General features: G+C 46.9%; 1 protein-coding gene across 1 annotated transcript in view; it reads left to right on the top strand.

The window, feature by feature from the left end:
- The window catches only part of KCTD3 (potassium channel tetramerization domain containing 3), a 93,430-nt gene extending 81,833 nt beyond the window's left edge, over positions 1-11,597 (top strand). Inside the window, exons 14-18 of the mRNA XM_066595068.1 lie at positions 51-206; positions 4,969-5,065; positions 6,963-7,147; positions 7,230-7,368; positions 8,486-11,597. Of these exons, the coding sequence (XP_066451165.1) occupies positions 51-206; positions 4,969-5,065; positions 6,963-7,147; positions 7,230-7,368; positions 8,486-9,038 (1,130 nt within the window). The 3' untranslated portion in view covers positions 9,039-11,597. The remainder of the gene's footprint in view (positions 1-50; positions 207-4,968; positions 5,066-6,962; positions 7,148-7,229; positions 7,369-8,485) is intronic.
- The last annotated feature ends 5,522 nt before the right edge of the window (positions 11,598-17,119 follow it).

The raw sequence follows: 17,119 nt of genomic DNA on the forward strand, positions 1-17,119 counted from the left end.
TTCATCGCGGCAGTCAGGTGTTTTAGATGCATTTCTGTGTTTTCTGTTAGTTTGTGCCGACAATAACCACGTCCGGACCTGGACGGTGACGCGCTTCAGAGGAATGATCTCCACCCAGCCGGGGTCAACGCCACTCGCCTCCTTCAAAATCCTCTCCCTGGAGGAGACCGAGAGCCACGGCAGCTACTCTTCGGGCAACGATATAGGTAGAGCGGGCACTTATACCCTACATACCCTCCTGGCATGTGCTGCTCCACGGTTCAGCATAGGTACAAGCAGTTTCTGGTACTGACGGGGCATGTTCACATGGCACAGAACAGGGGCACAAATTCACGGCTAAACCCTGTTTTTGCCGCAGATATAACCTTGTCATTGGGTAAAATCCATTTGCGGAATTTCTAATGTTTCCACAAGAAGAAATGACTTCACTTCACATGGAAACGTTGGAAATTCCACACGTTTTGCCCAATGATGGGCTAAATTCTCATGCAAATCCAGAAATACGCGGTTTGGCTGCAGGTTTTTGCCGCCATTTTAGGACTCCACCGTGTGAATGTACTCTTGGGGTTCACACATCGCTGTGGAGTTTGTCACAGATTTTAGTGTGGATATGCACCGGATTTCACCCTTTCAATTGAAGAGTGTTTTTCCAAAATGAGTCGCAGGAAACGCTTTAGAGAAAATCGAAAAAAATAAAAATATAGTATTGTAAAAAAGTTTTATAAGCCTATATGAAGTATTATTGTACTGGGACAATATGAGACGTTGCTTCACTTCTTCCCGCCCCGGGGAGTAAATGTGCCTCCTGGCTGCTAAGCAGTTGCTGCAAATGGATATACATTTACATCCAATAGCTGGCGAGGGACTGACAACCGGCCTACCGCTGTTAACTTCTTACGTGCCACAATCAATATTGATCACAGCATGTAAAGGGTTCACAGATGGAGAGCGCTCCCTCTGTGATGTCATCAGCCCCCTGCCATGTAATCGCAGAGGGCCAATTGGTTGCCATGACACCAGACAATGTCATCCAGGTTTGCCATAGCCTGTAATGGCTATGAGAGGCTATAATGCATTGCAGTACAGAAGTACTGCAATGTATTTTCAGTGAGGTCATAGCATCGCAGGTTCAAGTGCCTACAGGGATATAGATTATGTAAAATAAATCAATAAAAATCATGTGAAAAATAGTCTAGAAAACCATTTTTGTGCACTTTTCCCTTTTTGTTTAAAAATAAAATTTAAAACTCACTTATTTAGTATTGTGGCATGCGATGACCCGTAGGTCATCGGTAATCGATTAGCGTAGGCCGTCGCTCAAGATCCTTGCCAATCAGCTGATTCTCAGGCCTACTATCAATGAGAACAGCGCTGGAAACAGCGCAGGCCGTGTTGAATTTAATGAGAACTGTGTCTGTAATACCAGACTGCTGCAATACGGACATCACTATCTGCTTCTATTAGCTTGGGAATCAACGGGGAAACCACCAATCAACTATTGACAACCTATGCTGAGAGAAAGATTTCCAAACGTGATGATAAACCTGAGAGGAGGGGGGTTTCTAGCCTTCATCATGGTTTGAATGACAGATTCTGCAAGTCCACGGGCTCTTGGGACCACGGCTTCAACTGCCACGCCATTAAACGTAGTGTGGACGAACTCGGTTGGAAGAGAAAATGTTCTGGAAGAGGAAGGCGCCACTGAGAGTTGACGAATTCCGCATACTACATGCAGCAGGGCTAATCTCGGGCAATGAGAATCTCCATCTTGATTTTCTTGAGAAGTCATGGGATTAGTGGGAAGGGGAAAAAGACGTATGGGAACTGGAGGTCCGTCCATTGAATTACTAGTGCGTCCCCGGCTCAACTTAGAGGATCCTGAGACCTGGCCACAAAGATTGGTAGCTTGCAATTGATTCTGGACACCATCTGATTGACATCCAGTTGACCCTACCTCCAACAAAGTGCTCAAAAGACCATCAGCCCTAGCACACTCATGCAGTGACAAATGGTCATGGGATTCTAAGTTTGCAGAAGTAGTAGTTTCGGCAGTGACAGGACATGGGCCTCAGCCTTATCAAAGGAGAGACACAGAAAGTCCAGGTGTTGCAACGGTGAGATGTAAGACATTGAGTGTACCATGATGTCGTCGAGATGGGGGATGACTATTATCCCCATGGAGTGGAGGAGAGCCATCACTGGCCCAGAACCTTTGTGAAGACGCTGGTCCGTGACCAACCCAAATGGAAGGGCCATGAATTGATAGTGATTTGACCGGAATGCAAAGAGGACGAATTGCTGATGTGCTCGACAGATGGCGACATCAAGATAGGCATCCTTGAGCTTGATGGGAACTTTTCCCACCAGTGGCTGCAGAGATAATTTCATCCAGTCTGGCACCGAAAAGTCTTGAGCCCACAAAAGAGAGGCCTGTTAAGGACCTCTTAAAGGAGGCATCTGTGCCCTAGGATTTTAGCCACATGGTCAGGCATGTGGCTACCATAGCCACTGAGGTGCGCGCTAAGATTCTGGCTGTTTCCAGGGAAGCTTCACAGATAAACCTCCTTGTCTGGCCTATCTGAGGCATAATGTTTGCCAATTCTTCCGGAGGAGAGCCAGAGAGCCAGTGTAGTTGCTTGGCTCATTCAGTAGTAGCCCTGGTGACTCAGGTAGAGACTAAAAATGTCCTGAGTGCCAAAGCCATTGCTTCGAAGAAAGTTTTGGCTAGTGATTCCATTTTCCTGTCACACACGTTTTGCAACCACAAAACACCTACTATAGGAAAGGTGGTGTGTTTCGCCAAACAGGACACTGGAGGATCCACTGCTGGTGAAGACTTCTTCACGAACTCCTCCGGAAGAGGATAGATAAGGTCCAGACGCTTAGGTTTAGTGAAGAGTCTATCGGGAAGGTTTCATTTCCTGGTCAAGACGTTGTCAACCTCTGCATGAGGAGGAAAGACCTTCAGAGAACGCTTTGGGTGCCTGAAGGAAAAGGTCGTCACTTGTGTAGTAGGTGTCTGGTCTGTTACCTGAAGGGTATCCTTCACGGCGATAGTTTAGAGCTCTGTTCTTCATCCAGCTCAGAATCAGGCAGTTCATTCTCTAAGCGTCTATTGTCTCTAGAGGAAGGTTACGAGCGAGTCCTGGGAAGGGCTAGACAGGATGACAATGAAGGGGATCTGGTTGATTGCCTTGAGTAAGTACGCATAGTCCTCTTCCGTGGTCTACCACAGGAGGAGTACTGCATGATGGAGTCTTATTCTTTTATCACATTTGGAAACTGTTGACTGGTACTACGGTCCAGCCTGTCTAGAATTGTGGTAGATGCCAGAATAGGGTTCGGGACCGCCTATGACAGGGAGATTGCCTGTTTTGGTTCAGTGGTTTGCATGGGGCTGGGCAAGAGGGGTACCAGTAGTCTGTTCTACATTGGCATATTGCGATGGAATGCAGTTAGGACAAATGGCTCAGTCTATTCGCATGTAAATTTAGTGTTGCAGTGAGAGCATGCATAGTATATGGCTCTGACTGTTAAAAAGACCGCAGACATTATTTAATAGAATACTTCCGTATAGGCCTACTGTAGGAGGGGCCATAGAGCAGGGGAGCTAGATGCCAGGTAGATCTTAGCCGGTCCGAGCTGGTTTGGGGAGCAATAGACCAATGGTTCACTGTTGGATTGGTCTGGAGCCCTGTGGGATCCAGTTGGATGGAAGGCACAACAGGTCCCAACAAACCAGCGTGTAGAAGCTGAGGCCGGAGAATAGGAAGAGACTATCTGAGGGTCGGCAGGAAGATGAACCATGATCGTGGGAGAGGAGAAAGAAGCCCTCCCTTACACAGTGCAAGGATTGAAGGAGACCCGTGCGACTGTGCTCGCTAACGGGCAGTGTACTGACTAGGCCTGAAACAGGGGGCTTAATTGTTGGCCATGGCCGTCGGTCTAGAGGAGCACTGCTGAATAGGCAACATGCAGGTACACTGTCTGAGGTGACGTAAAGCCTAAAGGAGCAGGAGAGCTGCAGAGCTTGGGAGGGAGAAAGAGATGCAAGATAGAGAGATGGTTCGCCAAGCCCCAATGACATTGTCGGTTAAGCCAATAGAGGCCCCCCCCTTGGGCATGAACATAGCCCTGCACCTCCCTATGGAGAATGATGGGGGTTGTAGTGGGGGATGGGAAGAGAGAATACTCACCTTGCTGCAGAGTGAGGGAAATACTTACCCCTGCGCTTGCTTGCCTTTAAGAAGGAAGGGGGTGCTCTGGTGGAAGGGGGGCAGTAGCTGGTGGATCACGTTCAAGTTAGGGCTTGGGTGTGCTTCCTTTTCTTCTGAGGTCCAGGCAAGCAGCAGAATGGTTAACTTCATTCTCTTCAGTGGGGTAACAGGGAGAGTCCTGCCCCCCCCCTGTATTCCCCGAGTCCAAGGTCCAACTGGTTCTTGAAGAACGGCGACCAACAGGTCTGCCTCCTACAGACACTAAGCTAAAAACTGTCTAGCTTGGTGTCTGTAAGGGGTTATGTACCCACGGTCTTCAGCTGTGTTCCCCAATGATACGGACAGGAAATCCGTTCGGTGGGGTCCAGCACCTCACTGAGCCTCAGTGTGACGGTAGAAGCCACATTGTGCAGCGCCTTGGAATGGTACTGCAGCTCTCTGCTGTCCCCTTTAATGATAGAGCTTCAGTACCATTGCAAGCCACTGTACAGTAGTCGATGTTCAGCTTCTTCCGGCGTGCTCAGACTCCTTAATATCAATTGGTCGATGGGGTACCGGCTGTGGGATCCCAGCCGATCTTATATTAATTACCAATCCTGAGGACAGGCCATCAATATTATAGTACTGCAAAACTCCTATAAATGAAGGTCGGTGTATATAGAAATGTGTGCACTATTATAGCCCCGTACCGCTCTTTATATAGACAAGCCAGTACATTATGTGACTTAGATGTCTCTGAATCTTCTTTCAGGGCCTTTTGGAGAACGAGACGACCAGCAGGTGTTCATCCAGAAGGTGGTTCCCATCACTAATAAGCTGTTTGTGAGGCTTTCTTCAACTGGAAAAAGGTAACTGGAAGCGCAGAATACAGTAGTGTGCAGCATGTCAGAGGGCTTAGATGGTGTGCCTTGTGGAGAATATATTCCCAGCCATGGGTCAAGAGGGGTGTTGTCACTCCTTAAGAAGAGCACCCAAAGTGTGTGTAGACACCTAGGAGGTAAGTGGGTCAGGGGATGGCATTGTCTCTCCCCAAGGAGAGCACCCAGAAGGGGTGTGAGAAGACACTTGAGAGGTGAGTGAGGAGACTTATAAGGCCATGCATGCTCCTCTGGGTAATTTATGCAAATAAGGAAGATGGAACAAAACCTCTGCAGCGCCACCTATTGGATGCCAGCATTCCTTCAAATCAATGTACAACCCTTTATACAGGTCTTCACACCAATGATTGGAAATTACAAACCAAGCCAGAAAACCATACAGAGCTGTCATGTTACAAGGCCGGACACTGACTTGCAGAAATGCTGCCTTCCAATAGGTGGCGCTGTAGAGGCATTGTTCCATCTTTCATTTGCATAGTGAATTTCCCAGGGGACCATACTTGGCCTTATAAGGCTCGTCACACCTTTTAGGTGCTCCTACTAAGGGGAAACCATACCCTTCCTGACCAACGACTACCCCATGAACTCTGCCGGGGAGTTGTGCGATTCAGTGATTGCAAAAGTGGACAACAGTCATAGTAACATAGTATGTTCTGCTGAAGGGAGGCAATGTCCATGCAGTTCAGCCTGTTTTCACCCCCCTTGTTGATCCAGAGAAAGGCAAAAAAAAACAATGAGGCAGAACCTAATTTATCCTCATTCTGGGGAAAAAAACTCCTCCCCGACTCCATAATGGCAGACAGAATAATTCCCGGATCAACGCTTGATAGTTCCCACCTGATTCCAAGACGCGGATCACCTAATGTCCATATACTGTAATATAGCGCTCTAGAAAGACATCAAGTCCCTCTTAAACTCCTCTATGGATCCTGCCATCACCACGTCCTCAGGCAGAGAGTTCCACAGTCTCACTGCTCTTACAGTAAAGAACCCCCTTCTGTGTTGGTGGTGAAACCTGCTTTCTTCTAGACGTAGCGGATGTCCTCTTGTTACCGTCGTGGTCCTGGGTATAAACAGATCATGGCAGAGATCCTTGTATCATCCCCTCATGGATTTATACATAGTTATTTGGTCGCCCCTTAGCAGTCTTTTTTCCGGGGTAAATAATCCCAGTTTTGGTGCCTCTCTGGGTATTCCAGTCCTCCCATTCCGTTTATTAGTTTAGTCGCCCTTCTTTGGACACCCTCAAGCGCTGCTACCGCAGGGTGTTTTTACACGGGACGATCCGTCGGACAACAGCTACCCGACAGGTTGTCCCAGCAGTAATCATCCCGGTGCTTTTACAGAGGAACAAGCATCACTAGTGAGCGGAGGCGCAGCGGGCGGGGATCGTTCCGGCCCGCCTCCATTCACTGGAATGGCTCGTTCACTGCGTATTAATCGGTGCATGGAGTAAATGAAAGTACACTGACTTTCCTTGATCCTTGCACATTAGTGTATGTCCACGGCGTGTAATACGAGGCATGAAAAAGAACACAGCGCGCCCTATCCCACCGCGTATTATGTGTGTACAGCCCTATTCTCTATGGCCTGCGTAATCAACGCTGCTATGAGATACGCTGTCATGCGCAGTGCACAATCGCTGCCGTATGATCCTCACAGCGGTCTCCACTGCTCATCAACTCAGACATCATTCAGTGATAAAGAGCAGTGTAGACCGCCCCCTTGGCAAATTCATAGTACACCTTAATAGCCCCTGAGGTCTTACAATGAGGCATTATCTACCATTGGTATCAGTAGCGGGTAGTGAGGTGTCATCATGTATCCGTCCGTAACCGGCTAATATGGGATCACTTATCCTATGCAGAATCTGTGAAATCCAAGCCGTCGACTGCACCACAATTACGTGTTTTACCGTCCGCGAATGTGAGGGATCCAGCCGTATGGGTTCCAGGCCGCGGCGCTATCTCTTCACGGGACACTCCAATGGAAGCATTCAGATGTGGGACCTGACGACCGCCATGGATATGGTGGCAAAGACGGAAGATAAAGGTACAAGATGGAGCAGATCTGGCAGGCTGGACGGAAGTCGGTCGGCGCGATCCTCTAACCTGTACTTTGTGATACTCTGCAGATGTTGGCGGCCCGACCGAGGAAGAGCTGCTGAAGCTGTTAGATCAGTGTGACCTGAGCGCTTCCCGCTGCGCCACGCCCAACATCAGCCCCGCCACCTCCGTGGTTCACCAAAGCCGCCTGCGGGACTCCAACTCCAGGTATAGGGGGTTGTTCCATTCGTTGTACAAAGTCGAACTACAAGTTAGTTTCTTAGCCCCTTCCTGCCACAAGATGTCCATTTACGTCATGGGCCTGCAGGGTTTGTACAGAGTGGGATTGGGAGCTGACACCTGCCTGCAACAGCTGCGATCAATGTCGATTGTGGCTGTTAACGCTTTAAATGCCGCTGTCAATTCTGACTATTACTATTCGTACCCCGATCACTATTCAGGGCTATGAAATGACCCCCAAGCGATAAAATTACAGTGGCAGCCTATGCTGTTCTGAGGGGCCCAGGGCTGCCATGACTGATTGCCTATCAAGACATTCCTGTGCCATGGCATGCCTGTCAGAACAATGTATAATGCAGTGCTTTGGTATTGCACTATATTCTATGAGTGGTAAAACGATCACAAGTTCAAGTCCTCTGTGGGCACTAAAAAAAAAACTTTAAAAATTAGTTTTATTATTACAAAAAATAAACAATAACTGCCAACCCCCTTTTTATGCATATTTATAATTTAAAAAATCTAAAACTTATTTGATATCGCTGCATCTGTAAAAGTAATGCGTTATTTATCTTGCATGTTTAATGTCATTAAAAAAATGGACAACGCCAGAATTACGCTTTTTGGTCACCCCGTCTGCAAGAAAAAAAGTAATAAAAAACAATAAAGTCACATGAACTCCAAAAAGTTACCAATAGAAACCACGGGATGTCCCGCAAAAAACGAGCCCTCGCGCAACTATGTCAAACGAAGAATAAAAGTTACAGAGGTCAGAAGATGGCGGCAGGAAATAATTTTTTTTCTTAAAGTTTTTTTTTTTCAAAGTAGGCAGAATGTCTCCACATGATTTGCAGATAAAGGGCTACGTGACCCGCTGTGCAGCCGCAGACTACAGGTGATTGCTGGTGGTCCCAGCATAGCGGCACAATACCATCACCTTATTGTTGGGGACCCCGTTTAACAAAAAGGAATTGCGAGATGATCCAGTAAGCTCTTGGGTCTCATCAGTGGCCTGGTGCAGCGATGCCCTCGTCTTTCCTGCAGCATGCACTGTTTGTTGTAGTTTGCGTCCTCTATGATTAATAAAGTATCTTCTGTCATTTTATAGTTTACAACTTCATCACGAGACGATACACGAGACTGCCACTTACGGCTCCGTCAGGCCTTACCGCGAGAGCCCCCTGTTGGCACGAGCTCGGCGGACAGAAAGCTTCCACAGCTACCGAGATTTTCAAGCCTTCAGCTTTACCAAAAATACTATTGAACGGGTTAACCCTGAAAATGGGAATGAGCTTACTAAAACTGAGAAGGAGGTAAGCGATCCTGAGAACTGCTTGTCTGACAAGAAAGCAACAACATCTCAAAAAGTGACCAAGGGCGCAGAAAGCCCTAAAGAGTGCAGCCACAATCCTGAGACCGCCGACGTCCGGAGGAGGATAGTGGAAGACGAAAACGAGCCTAAGTCTGAAACAAAGAGGAAGAGCGGCTTCGAGGGAGCGTTCCTCAGCAGGCGAAAAGTGTCTCAAGTACCTCACTTAAGCTCATCACCGGGCGATGGCGGAAACGAGTCGTCCAGCACCGCCTCGCCGTCTCCTACTAAGTCCTCCACTTCACCACGCCGTAAGAAAAGTGATTCCTCGTGCCAGGACTATGCAATCTAACATCACATCCTCTGATCTCGTCACGCTGCACTAATGGGGTCAACACAGACTAAATGCCCCCCCGTGCGGCACAAGAGCCCCTTCAGCAGAGAGGAGGCGCATGACTCCCAGGGAACCACAAGTACTGGAATTGCCAATTTTGAGGTCCATTTAGTGGTTGCAGTGACGTCTGTCATGTCCCATCTGGTTTTACTTAAAGGGAAGGTCCAGGTTCATTAAAGTTGCTGTATCTGCCGGTACTTTGTAATAAATCTCCAGCATTTCTTTGGTCCCTGAGCAGCATACAGTAGTTATACGTTCTGGTCTGTTTACACACATTGCGTCCGTGGGCGAGACCTGCTTACGTAGAAGTCTGTCATCAGTGGACATTATACAGTCCTACTAGCCGTATCTCTTATGGCTCACTTACATGCAATGACAATCTTTCAAACGATTGAAAGATTCACAGTTTTAGCCTTAATTTTGCATAAAGTACTAATGGGCACTAATGCCCATTAGCAGTTTATTACATTCACTTGCATGTAAATAAGCCTCCAGCAGCTGTTTGCAAATCCCAGCATGTGGTCTGGAATTTGCACTTAGCTGCATTGTCTTCGCACGGGCCGTCAGCTGAATACAATATAATCCGCTGCTCCGGTGGAGAACACAGCCTGTGGTCCCTGCTACCTGTCTGGCTGAACTATGGATTTTATACTCCCCTAAAAATAACTGTTCAGTCGAAGAGTGAAAGATGGAAGTGTTTACAAGCCATCGTTTGAACGAATTTTGAGCAATATTCGATCCGTGTAAATGGGGCTTTAGGGAGCAAATTAATGTTGGAGACTTATTATCAATAGAGATGCATAAAATTCATGTGTTTGTAAATGACCAAATTTCCTAATATGAGGCATGACCTACGACCTACCGCAATTAAGACAGCGGCAACTAAAGAACATAATAGGAAATAAGGGAACATTTCTGCAAACTCCATCTCTAATTACAGGTTGAGGCCGTATAGAACCTCCTGCCTGTCTGCCAGCCACAGTGGATAGCGGGGAAGACGCTGAGCTTGAGGCTTTAGCATTGCCTGTGTTGTGAGATGAAGCCTACGAGTCCTCCGCCCACAAAGGGATCCACAGCTTTTCTTGCATGAATTTGTATACATGGAGAACAGTCTGTATAGGCGGTGAAGCGGGATGCAGAGGTCTTCTCTTACAACATACACTGACCGCCCCTTTATGATTCCCCCATCAAGCGGCGCGTTGGACTTGGAAATGTGATGTGGATCCCACTCAGTGATAAAACTTCTTGTAGTTGCCGCAGATTAGATGGCGTTGCTGACATGTTCTAACCGGCTGACAGAAGGGTCAGCGATTCATGCTGCTTGCACCAAATTCTAACCTCCCATCAGCAACAGAAATCTGCATCCATCTGACCAGGAGATGTTTTCCTGCTGCTCAGTGATACAAGTTTTGCGCTCTTTTGCCCGCTGGAGTCTGTTTCTCTTAGACACAATGGCGCTGGAACTGGTCGCCCGCTGTTTTACCATCCGTGCGGAGGAACAGCGAGTTGTGCGTTCGGACACGTTAGTTGGAGCTCCAGTGTTGTATTCAGCTGACTGTGCAGCCTTTTGGTCAGAACGATTCCTGACATCCTCCTCCGACCCCTTTCAGTGATGAGTTGTTTCCTTCCACAGGATCCCCCTTCGCTGGATGTCTTCCTCTACAGGTTGTATGTGATATTGCATCTCAGCCCCATGTACTTTAATGGAGTTAAGCTGCAATACCAGACACAGCCATGTAAAGGGGTGGTGCTGTTTCTGAAAGAGGAGAAAAAAAGTAGCCATGTTTTTCTAATCCTGGACAACCCCTTTAAGTATCTGGACCTGTGGCGATTAGCTGTTGTCTGGGCAGCATGCTTTCAGATAGGATTTCGGGCGGCCACCTTTAGCTTTCACTCATGGAAATTCTTTTGTCCTACGTGGGGCGGAATTACATCCCAGCCTCTTCTTACTGCCTGCCGGATGGATGTCTTTCTCCTCTATTTATTCTATTTTTGGTTCTCTCGGTGTATGATGGGCATGCGGTGCGGTTTGGGACTGTTTTTCTATATAGTTTTTGTACTCTTCTGCTAGTCAATAATTTATTGATCCATCGTTATTTATCCTCTCGGACTCGCTGGACGCACATGGAGGCGGATATCGAGATATTTAATTCTTTTTCTATAGAAATATATAGCAATATTTGCACGGAACACGACGTAATATTCCTTTTATACTCCAGCAGCGTTCGTTCGACGTGGCTTCTACAGCAACCTTGCACTCCGGTGTCTGACACACCGTCGTCTTCGATGCACCCGATGTCTTGTTATGCGGTTCAGACAGTATTTGACGTTCCAAGATGGGAAGTAAAAACCGACCAAGGAGAATCGTTTTTATAAAACCTTTATCTAATGAAATGTGTATATATAAATATATATAATAAGTGTGCGTGTGTATATATATAATCTATGTGAATATTTGCAATGTGTTTGTGCTCACTCTGTAACAATCCAGTATCAGATATAAAAATCTGTAAGTGACTTTGTGGATCTCTTATTATCTATCACATCTGTCAAGAACTGTTGACAAAACTAAGGAGAGCAGTGAGAGAAGCGTGTATACCGAGGACTAGAAGATGCAGGACTGGGCAGATGACAGGTGAGAACTAAGTGCTGAACAGGATGGAACCTTGCTTAGCAGCAAAGCACCCGCCCTGAGAAGGACGACCCCACTACTTGCACATTGCAAGGTCTGATGTAAGAGGGGAGCTTAGGGACCAGACCAAAAACTACGGAAGGACTGGACATAGAGCGTGTAATACTGTCAACGAACAACAGACAGGTATGCGGAGAGACATGGCAGGCCTAGAATACAAGGCATATAATCAGCACCCTCAGCAAGGAGGAGCCAGTATATCAACAGGAAGTTCAAGCCAGCTCATCAGCTAAACGGAAGTAGGGAGACGTTTAACCCTGGACGCCCGGCACCAAATAAAACATGAATACGCCAGGAGGTGCATTATGTGATCCAAATATGACATTGCCCCGGAATCGAACCCCAGACTTGGCAGACATCGGGCATCAGCAGGTGCTGTCACAGCTATTTGGTTTGTTTTCTAAGGAGTGTATACGCTGCCACCGACATAGCGACGCTCCGTGTAGATGCGGCCACCAATATAGCGACGCTCTGTGTATACGCGGCCACTGACATAGTGACGAGTGAGCATTTGTATGCAAGACATTTCTTATCAGCACATCTGAAAAATTAGTCACAGGTTGATCAAACGTCATCTGGTGTAAATCTGCAGTTGTTTGTATTTGAATAATTTCAACACAGGAGCGGGGATGTAAAGTTCAGCTCTTGTAGTTCACTAAGAAGCCGTCTGACTGTGGTTTTACTGCCTAAACACATGGGAAGCTGGAAGCATGTTACCCTTCCTGACCCACATATATGGGCCTCCCACTTGCCAAGCCAGCAACCTAGTACACACTGATGAGGGGCAATCACCCCAAAACAATCTGCCTGCACACGGTGATCTCTACCGCTGGAGAAGACTCCATCTGTCGCTCATATTCTCCGTCATTCTTAATAGACTTGTTAAAAGGTCGCACATTGACTTGTAGGAACGCTGCTCTCCAATAGGTGGAAATAAACATCACAGTGTCTTCCAATAAAACAAGTCACACAGGATGCCAGTAATGTGCCGTCCTGAAAATAGCACTGGGTTATCTATGCGATGACTAATAATTTAGCCGAGTCTCTTAGGCTCCCGTCACATCACTTTTATGTTCTGGCTTTGACTTATATTCTCAGTCATTGTTACAAGGCTTGTTAAAAGTTCAGATACTGACTTGCAGGAATGCTGCCTTCCTATAGGTGGCGCTGTAGAGGTATTGTTCCATCTTGCCATTTGCATATTACCCAGAGGAGCATGGATGGCCTTCTAAGTCTCCTCACACCTTCTAGATGTCTCCCTAAGGAGAAACCATACCCTTCCCGTCCCTGGATACAAGAACACTTGGCCAACCCAATCGTTAACGTGTATGGGGGAGCGATGACACAGCAGTTTGTCTGACAGTTGTTGAAGGTGTATGGGCACCCTTAAGATACATCTTAGGCCAGAGGTTCACGACTTTCAGAGGGAAGACCACATTGTCATATTTTTTCTAATGCAAAGACCTTTAGAAACTTAAAACTTGCATTAACAACATTCCTCGCAGCGTTCCCGCAGCTATTACAGGTTTTCCCCCATTTACATACATTTTCAAGGGCTTATTTCTTTGCAGGACAAGTTGTATTGCGGAGGTTCTGTTTTCTGTTCATACATTTGCCTGCTGCTTCCATCCAAGCGTTCAGTTATAAATGCCAGGAAAAAATAGCCAAGTGCCAGAACCCCTTGGATGGACGCCGTTCTAGTCAGTGGGTTCCATTAGGCAGAGCCGAGATCTGCCAATTATAACAAATCTGGTGGCCAATATATGTCGGTTCTTCTGTTCCATGATGGAGAAGAAGAATGTAAATGTGAGCAGAGCCTTACTAGGACCCTTTTGGCGTACAAATATCTTACCATTTAACTTGAGACACGAGACTTTTTGTCTAGCCACTTATTACTTGCAGACTGCTTGTGTGACCGAAGGTGGCATGTCCAAGTGGGAATCGCATGACCAAAATCGCCACACAGCCCAAGCCTTAATGGGGTGTTCCCATCTTAGTTAATCATAGCTGAAATGAGAAATGCCTGTCTGTATGTAGCTGCCAGTGGTGGCTGGGAATATGGAAAAAGGTCAACTGGCTATTCTATTCTGTTTCTGTAACTCCCATACAAGTGAATGGATGGTATGGAAACAGCTGAGCAGACTGTTCTATAAGCTTGGCCATCTCTGGCCACCACACGCAAACGGGTATTCTCATCTCTGCAGTAACTAACTGGGATGGAAATACCCCTTTAGCAATGCAAAGATGGACTGGCGTAAGGGGATAAATGTTTTCTCCATGTCTCTCCATCATGAACGGCTTATTCTGCATAGAGGGGGATAAAATTGCTAGAAACCCTTTTCCTGCCCGAGTAGAGGGACGTGTCTGTAGGGACCATTATGCTGCTATAAGAAGAACATCCATCCGATAATGTTATGATACTTCCAGCAGGAGTCTTCTCTATGGATGGAGTTTCCAAAACCCCATCCGAATGTAGCAGAGAAATTCCGCGAATATGAGTTGCTTAATGTAATCTAACTAGCCACTCCCAGCTGTAGTCTTGTCGCTTGTATTATAAAATTAATGTTACCTTCAGTGGTACACGTGTGATCTGTATGAAGGGAGCCTGATAATGTGACTTACGTGGTTTAACATGGCAGTTCAACAGGGCCGGAGACAGGGAGTAGGCTGCATAAATTACCTAAACATCTTGCACTTCACCACCATCACTACTACTGTAGCCTCTATCCTCATCTTTACTGTTCACTTTAAAACCTACTTCCAAAGCCCACATCTGGTGCATTCTATTCATATTGACCCCCCTCTCCTTTCTTTGCCCATGCACAGGTCACATGCACTCTTCACTTTCTTAATATGCCTCAATCTCCCTGATGCCACTGACAAGCTTAATAGCCACCCTCACAAATCTCCTAACCACCTGCTCACCCTTTCTATCCTGCTTCTACTACCAGCGGGGGTTATAACTTCCAATCCCGGTCCACCATTCAGTGCTCCTATTACCCCCCACCTCCCTCATTGAGACATTCTTCAAGTCCAAGTACTAGCCCATATATACCTTCCCCTGTCTCTTTTCAATGTGCGCTCTGGAATTGCCAGACAGCATGCAACAAACTCCCCACCATCCACAACTTTTTCACTACTAAATTTCTAAACCTGCTAGCGCTCACAGAAGCGTGGCTGCAGCAGTCTGACATGGCTTTCCCTGCTGTACTGTCTTACAATGGCCTGCAGTTCTCTCATACCCCAAGCCCGGAAAACAGGCGTAGTGGAGGAGTAGGTGTTCTTCTATCTCCGCAATGCACCTTTCAGGTCATCCTCCCCGATACCCTCACTCACTTTCCCATCGTTTGAGATACATACCCTATGACTTTTTCCGTCCACTGTCCATGCGAGTAGCAGTTATCTACCGCCCCCTAGGTCCTCCCTACCTGCCCCTGGCTCCCCCACTTCCTATCCTGCAAAATCCCAACCCTCACCTTTAACATCCCCACCAATGACCCCATCTGCCTCTCAGCTTCTATTGTTTACCTCTTCCCTTGATCTCTAACAACTCACAGCCTCTCCCACTCACAGAGATGGCAATACTCTTGATTTGGTCTGCCTTCATCACTACTTTGCTTCTCACTTCACTAATTCCCCACTCTTGGACCATAGTCTCCTCTCTCTCTGGGTCAAGCTCCCTAGCATCTCTCTAGCCTCTCCTACCCACCATATGTAGAGCAACGTTCAGGCTGTTCACACCCAAAACTTTGCTGAAACCCTTCAGTCCTCTTTGTGCCCTTTCTCTCTCCTCTCCAGCAACATGTCTGCCGCATATTACAACACTGCTCTCAAACATGCCCTGGATGAAGCGGCGCCCCCCGTGACCCAAGCCATCCGATGCAGACTGCAGCAACCCTGGCTCACGTCTCAAAGGCGCTTCATCTGGTGGTGCTCTAGATGTGCTGAACGGCTGTGGAGAAAGTCAAGAAAGTCCGCAGACATTCTCCACTTCATATTCATGCTCAGAACCTACAACCTAGACTTCCACCATGCCAAACAAGTCTACTTCACCTCTCTCATCTCCTCACTATCTCACAACCCTAAACGCCACTTTGACACATTTTTCTATGTTCTCAGCCCTAAATTGCATCCCCAGGTGACGGATCTCAGTGCCGAAGAGCTGGCTGGTTACTTCAAAAAGAAAAGCAACATCAGGCAAGAAATAACGTCCCAATCCCAGACTAGCCCGACCCTAATCTCTTTAGTACTGCATCTAGTTCCTGCTCACTCTCTGTACTTAAACCAATGACAGAGGAAGAAGTCTCCAGATTGCTTTCCTCTGCTCGCCCCACTACCTGTGCTAACGACCCTCTCCCCTCACACCTGCTCTGGTCCCTCTCCCTGGTGGTCATCTTCCACCTCACCATTATATTCAACCTCTCTCTGACATCTTCCTCTCGTCATTCAATAATGCTGTCATATCTGCACAGCAAAAGAAACACTCTTAACTCGACCGATGCTGCCAGTTAACTCTTATTCCCACCTCCATGACTTCTCCAAAGCAACACCAGTCCTCTGGAATGAGTTACCCCAAACTATCCAGGCAATCCCCAACACACAAAACTTCTGGCGTGCTCTAAAAATGCACCTCTTCAGGGAGGCATACCAGATCTCCTAAACCAAACCCCTATGTACTCTGCCTGGCAACATGGTTCCTGTCCTACTGATTGCAATCCCTACTAGCTGCCATTAACCGCCCCCTGCAGTCATACCGATTCAGCCACTATACGACCTGACCATTGTCTGTGTGTATAGCATCCCTCACTCTCCACCCCGCCATACTGGGCACATCTCCAGCCCCTTTACCTTCTGCATCCCCCCATTATCTGTAGTGTGTAAGCTTGTTGGAGCCCCTCACCCCTACTGTCTCCATCAACTGGTTATTAGTTGTAACTGTGTTTTTTTTTCTATTCCTTGTATTGTAGCAGACTGTTCTATAAGCTAGGCCATCTCTGGCCACTACAAGCAAACGGGTATTCTCACCTCTGTGCTGCGGAATATGTTGGCGCTATATAAATAAAGATTATTATTTTAAAGATAAAATCCTTTCATTTATTTAGAAATTGATGTCAGCAACACACTTCAAGGAAGTTGAGACGGGGTAACAAAAGGCTGGAAAAATAATAAGCACTAATAAAAAAAACAGCTGGAAGGTCAATTTTTCTACTAAGTCACATGACTGTGGTATAAAAGAACATTTTAGAGAGGCAGCATCTCAGAAGCAAAGATGGTCGGAGGTTCACCAATCTGTGAAAACTGCATCTAAAAATTGTAAAAATTTTTTTTAGAAAAATGTAATTCAACA

This window comes from Eleutherodactylus coqui, chromosome 3 (assembly GCF_035609145.1).
Source record: "Eleutherodactylus coqui strain aEleCoq1 chromosome 3, aEleCoq1.hap1, whole genome shotgun sequence".
NCBI classification, from domain to species: Eukaryota; Metazoa; Chordata; class Amphibia; order Anura; family Eleutherodactylidae; genus Eleutherodactylus; species Eleutherodactylus coqui.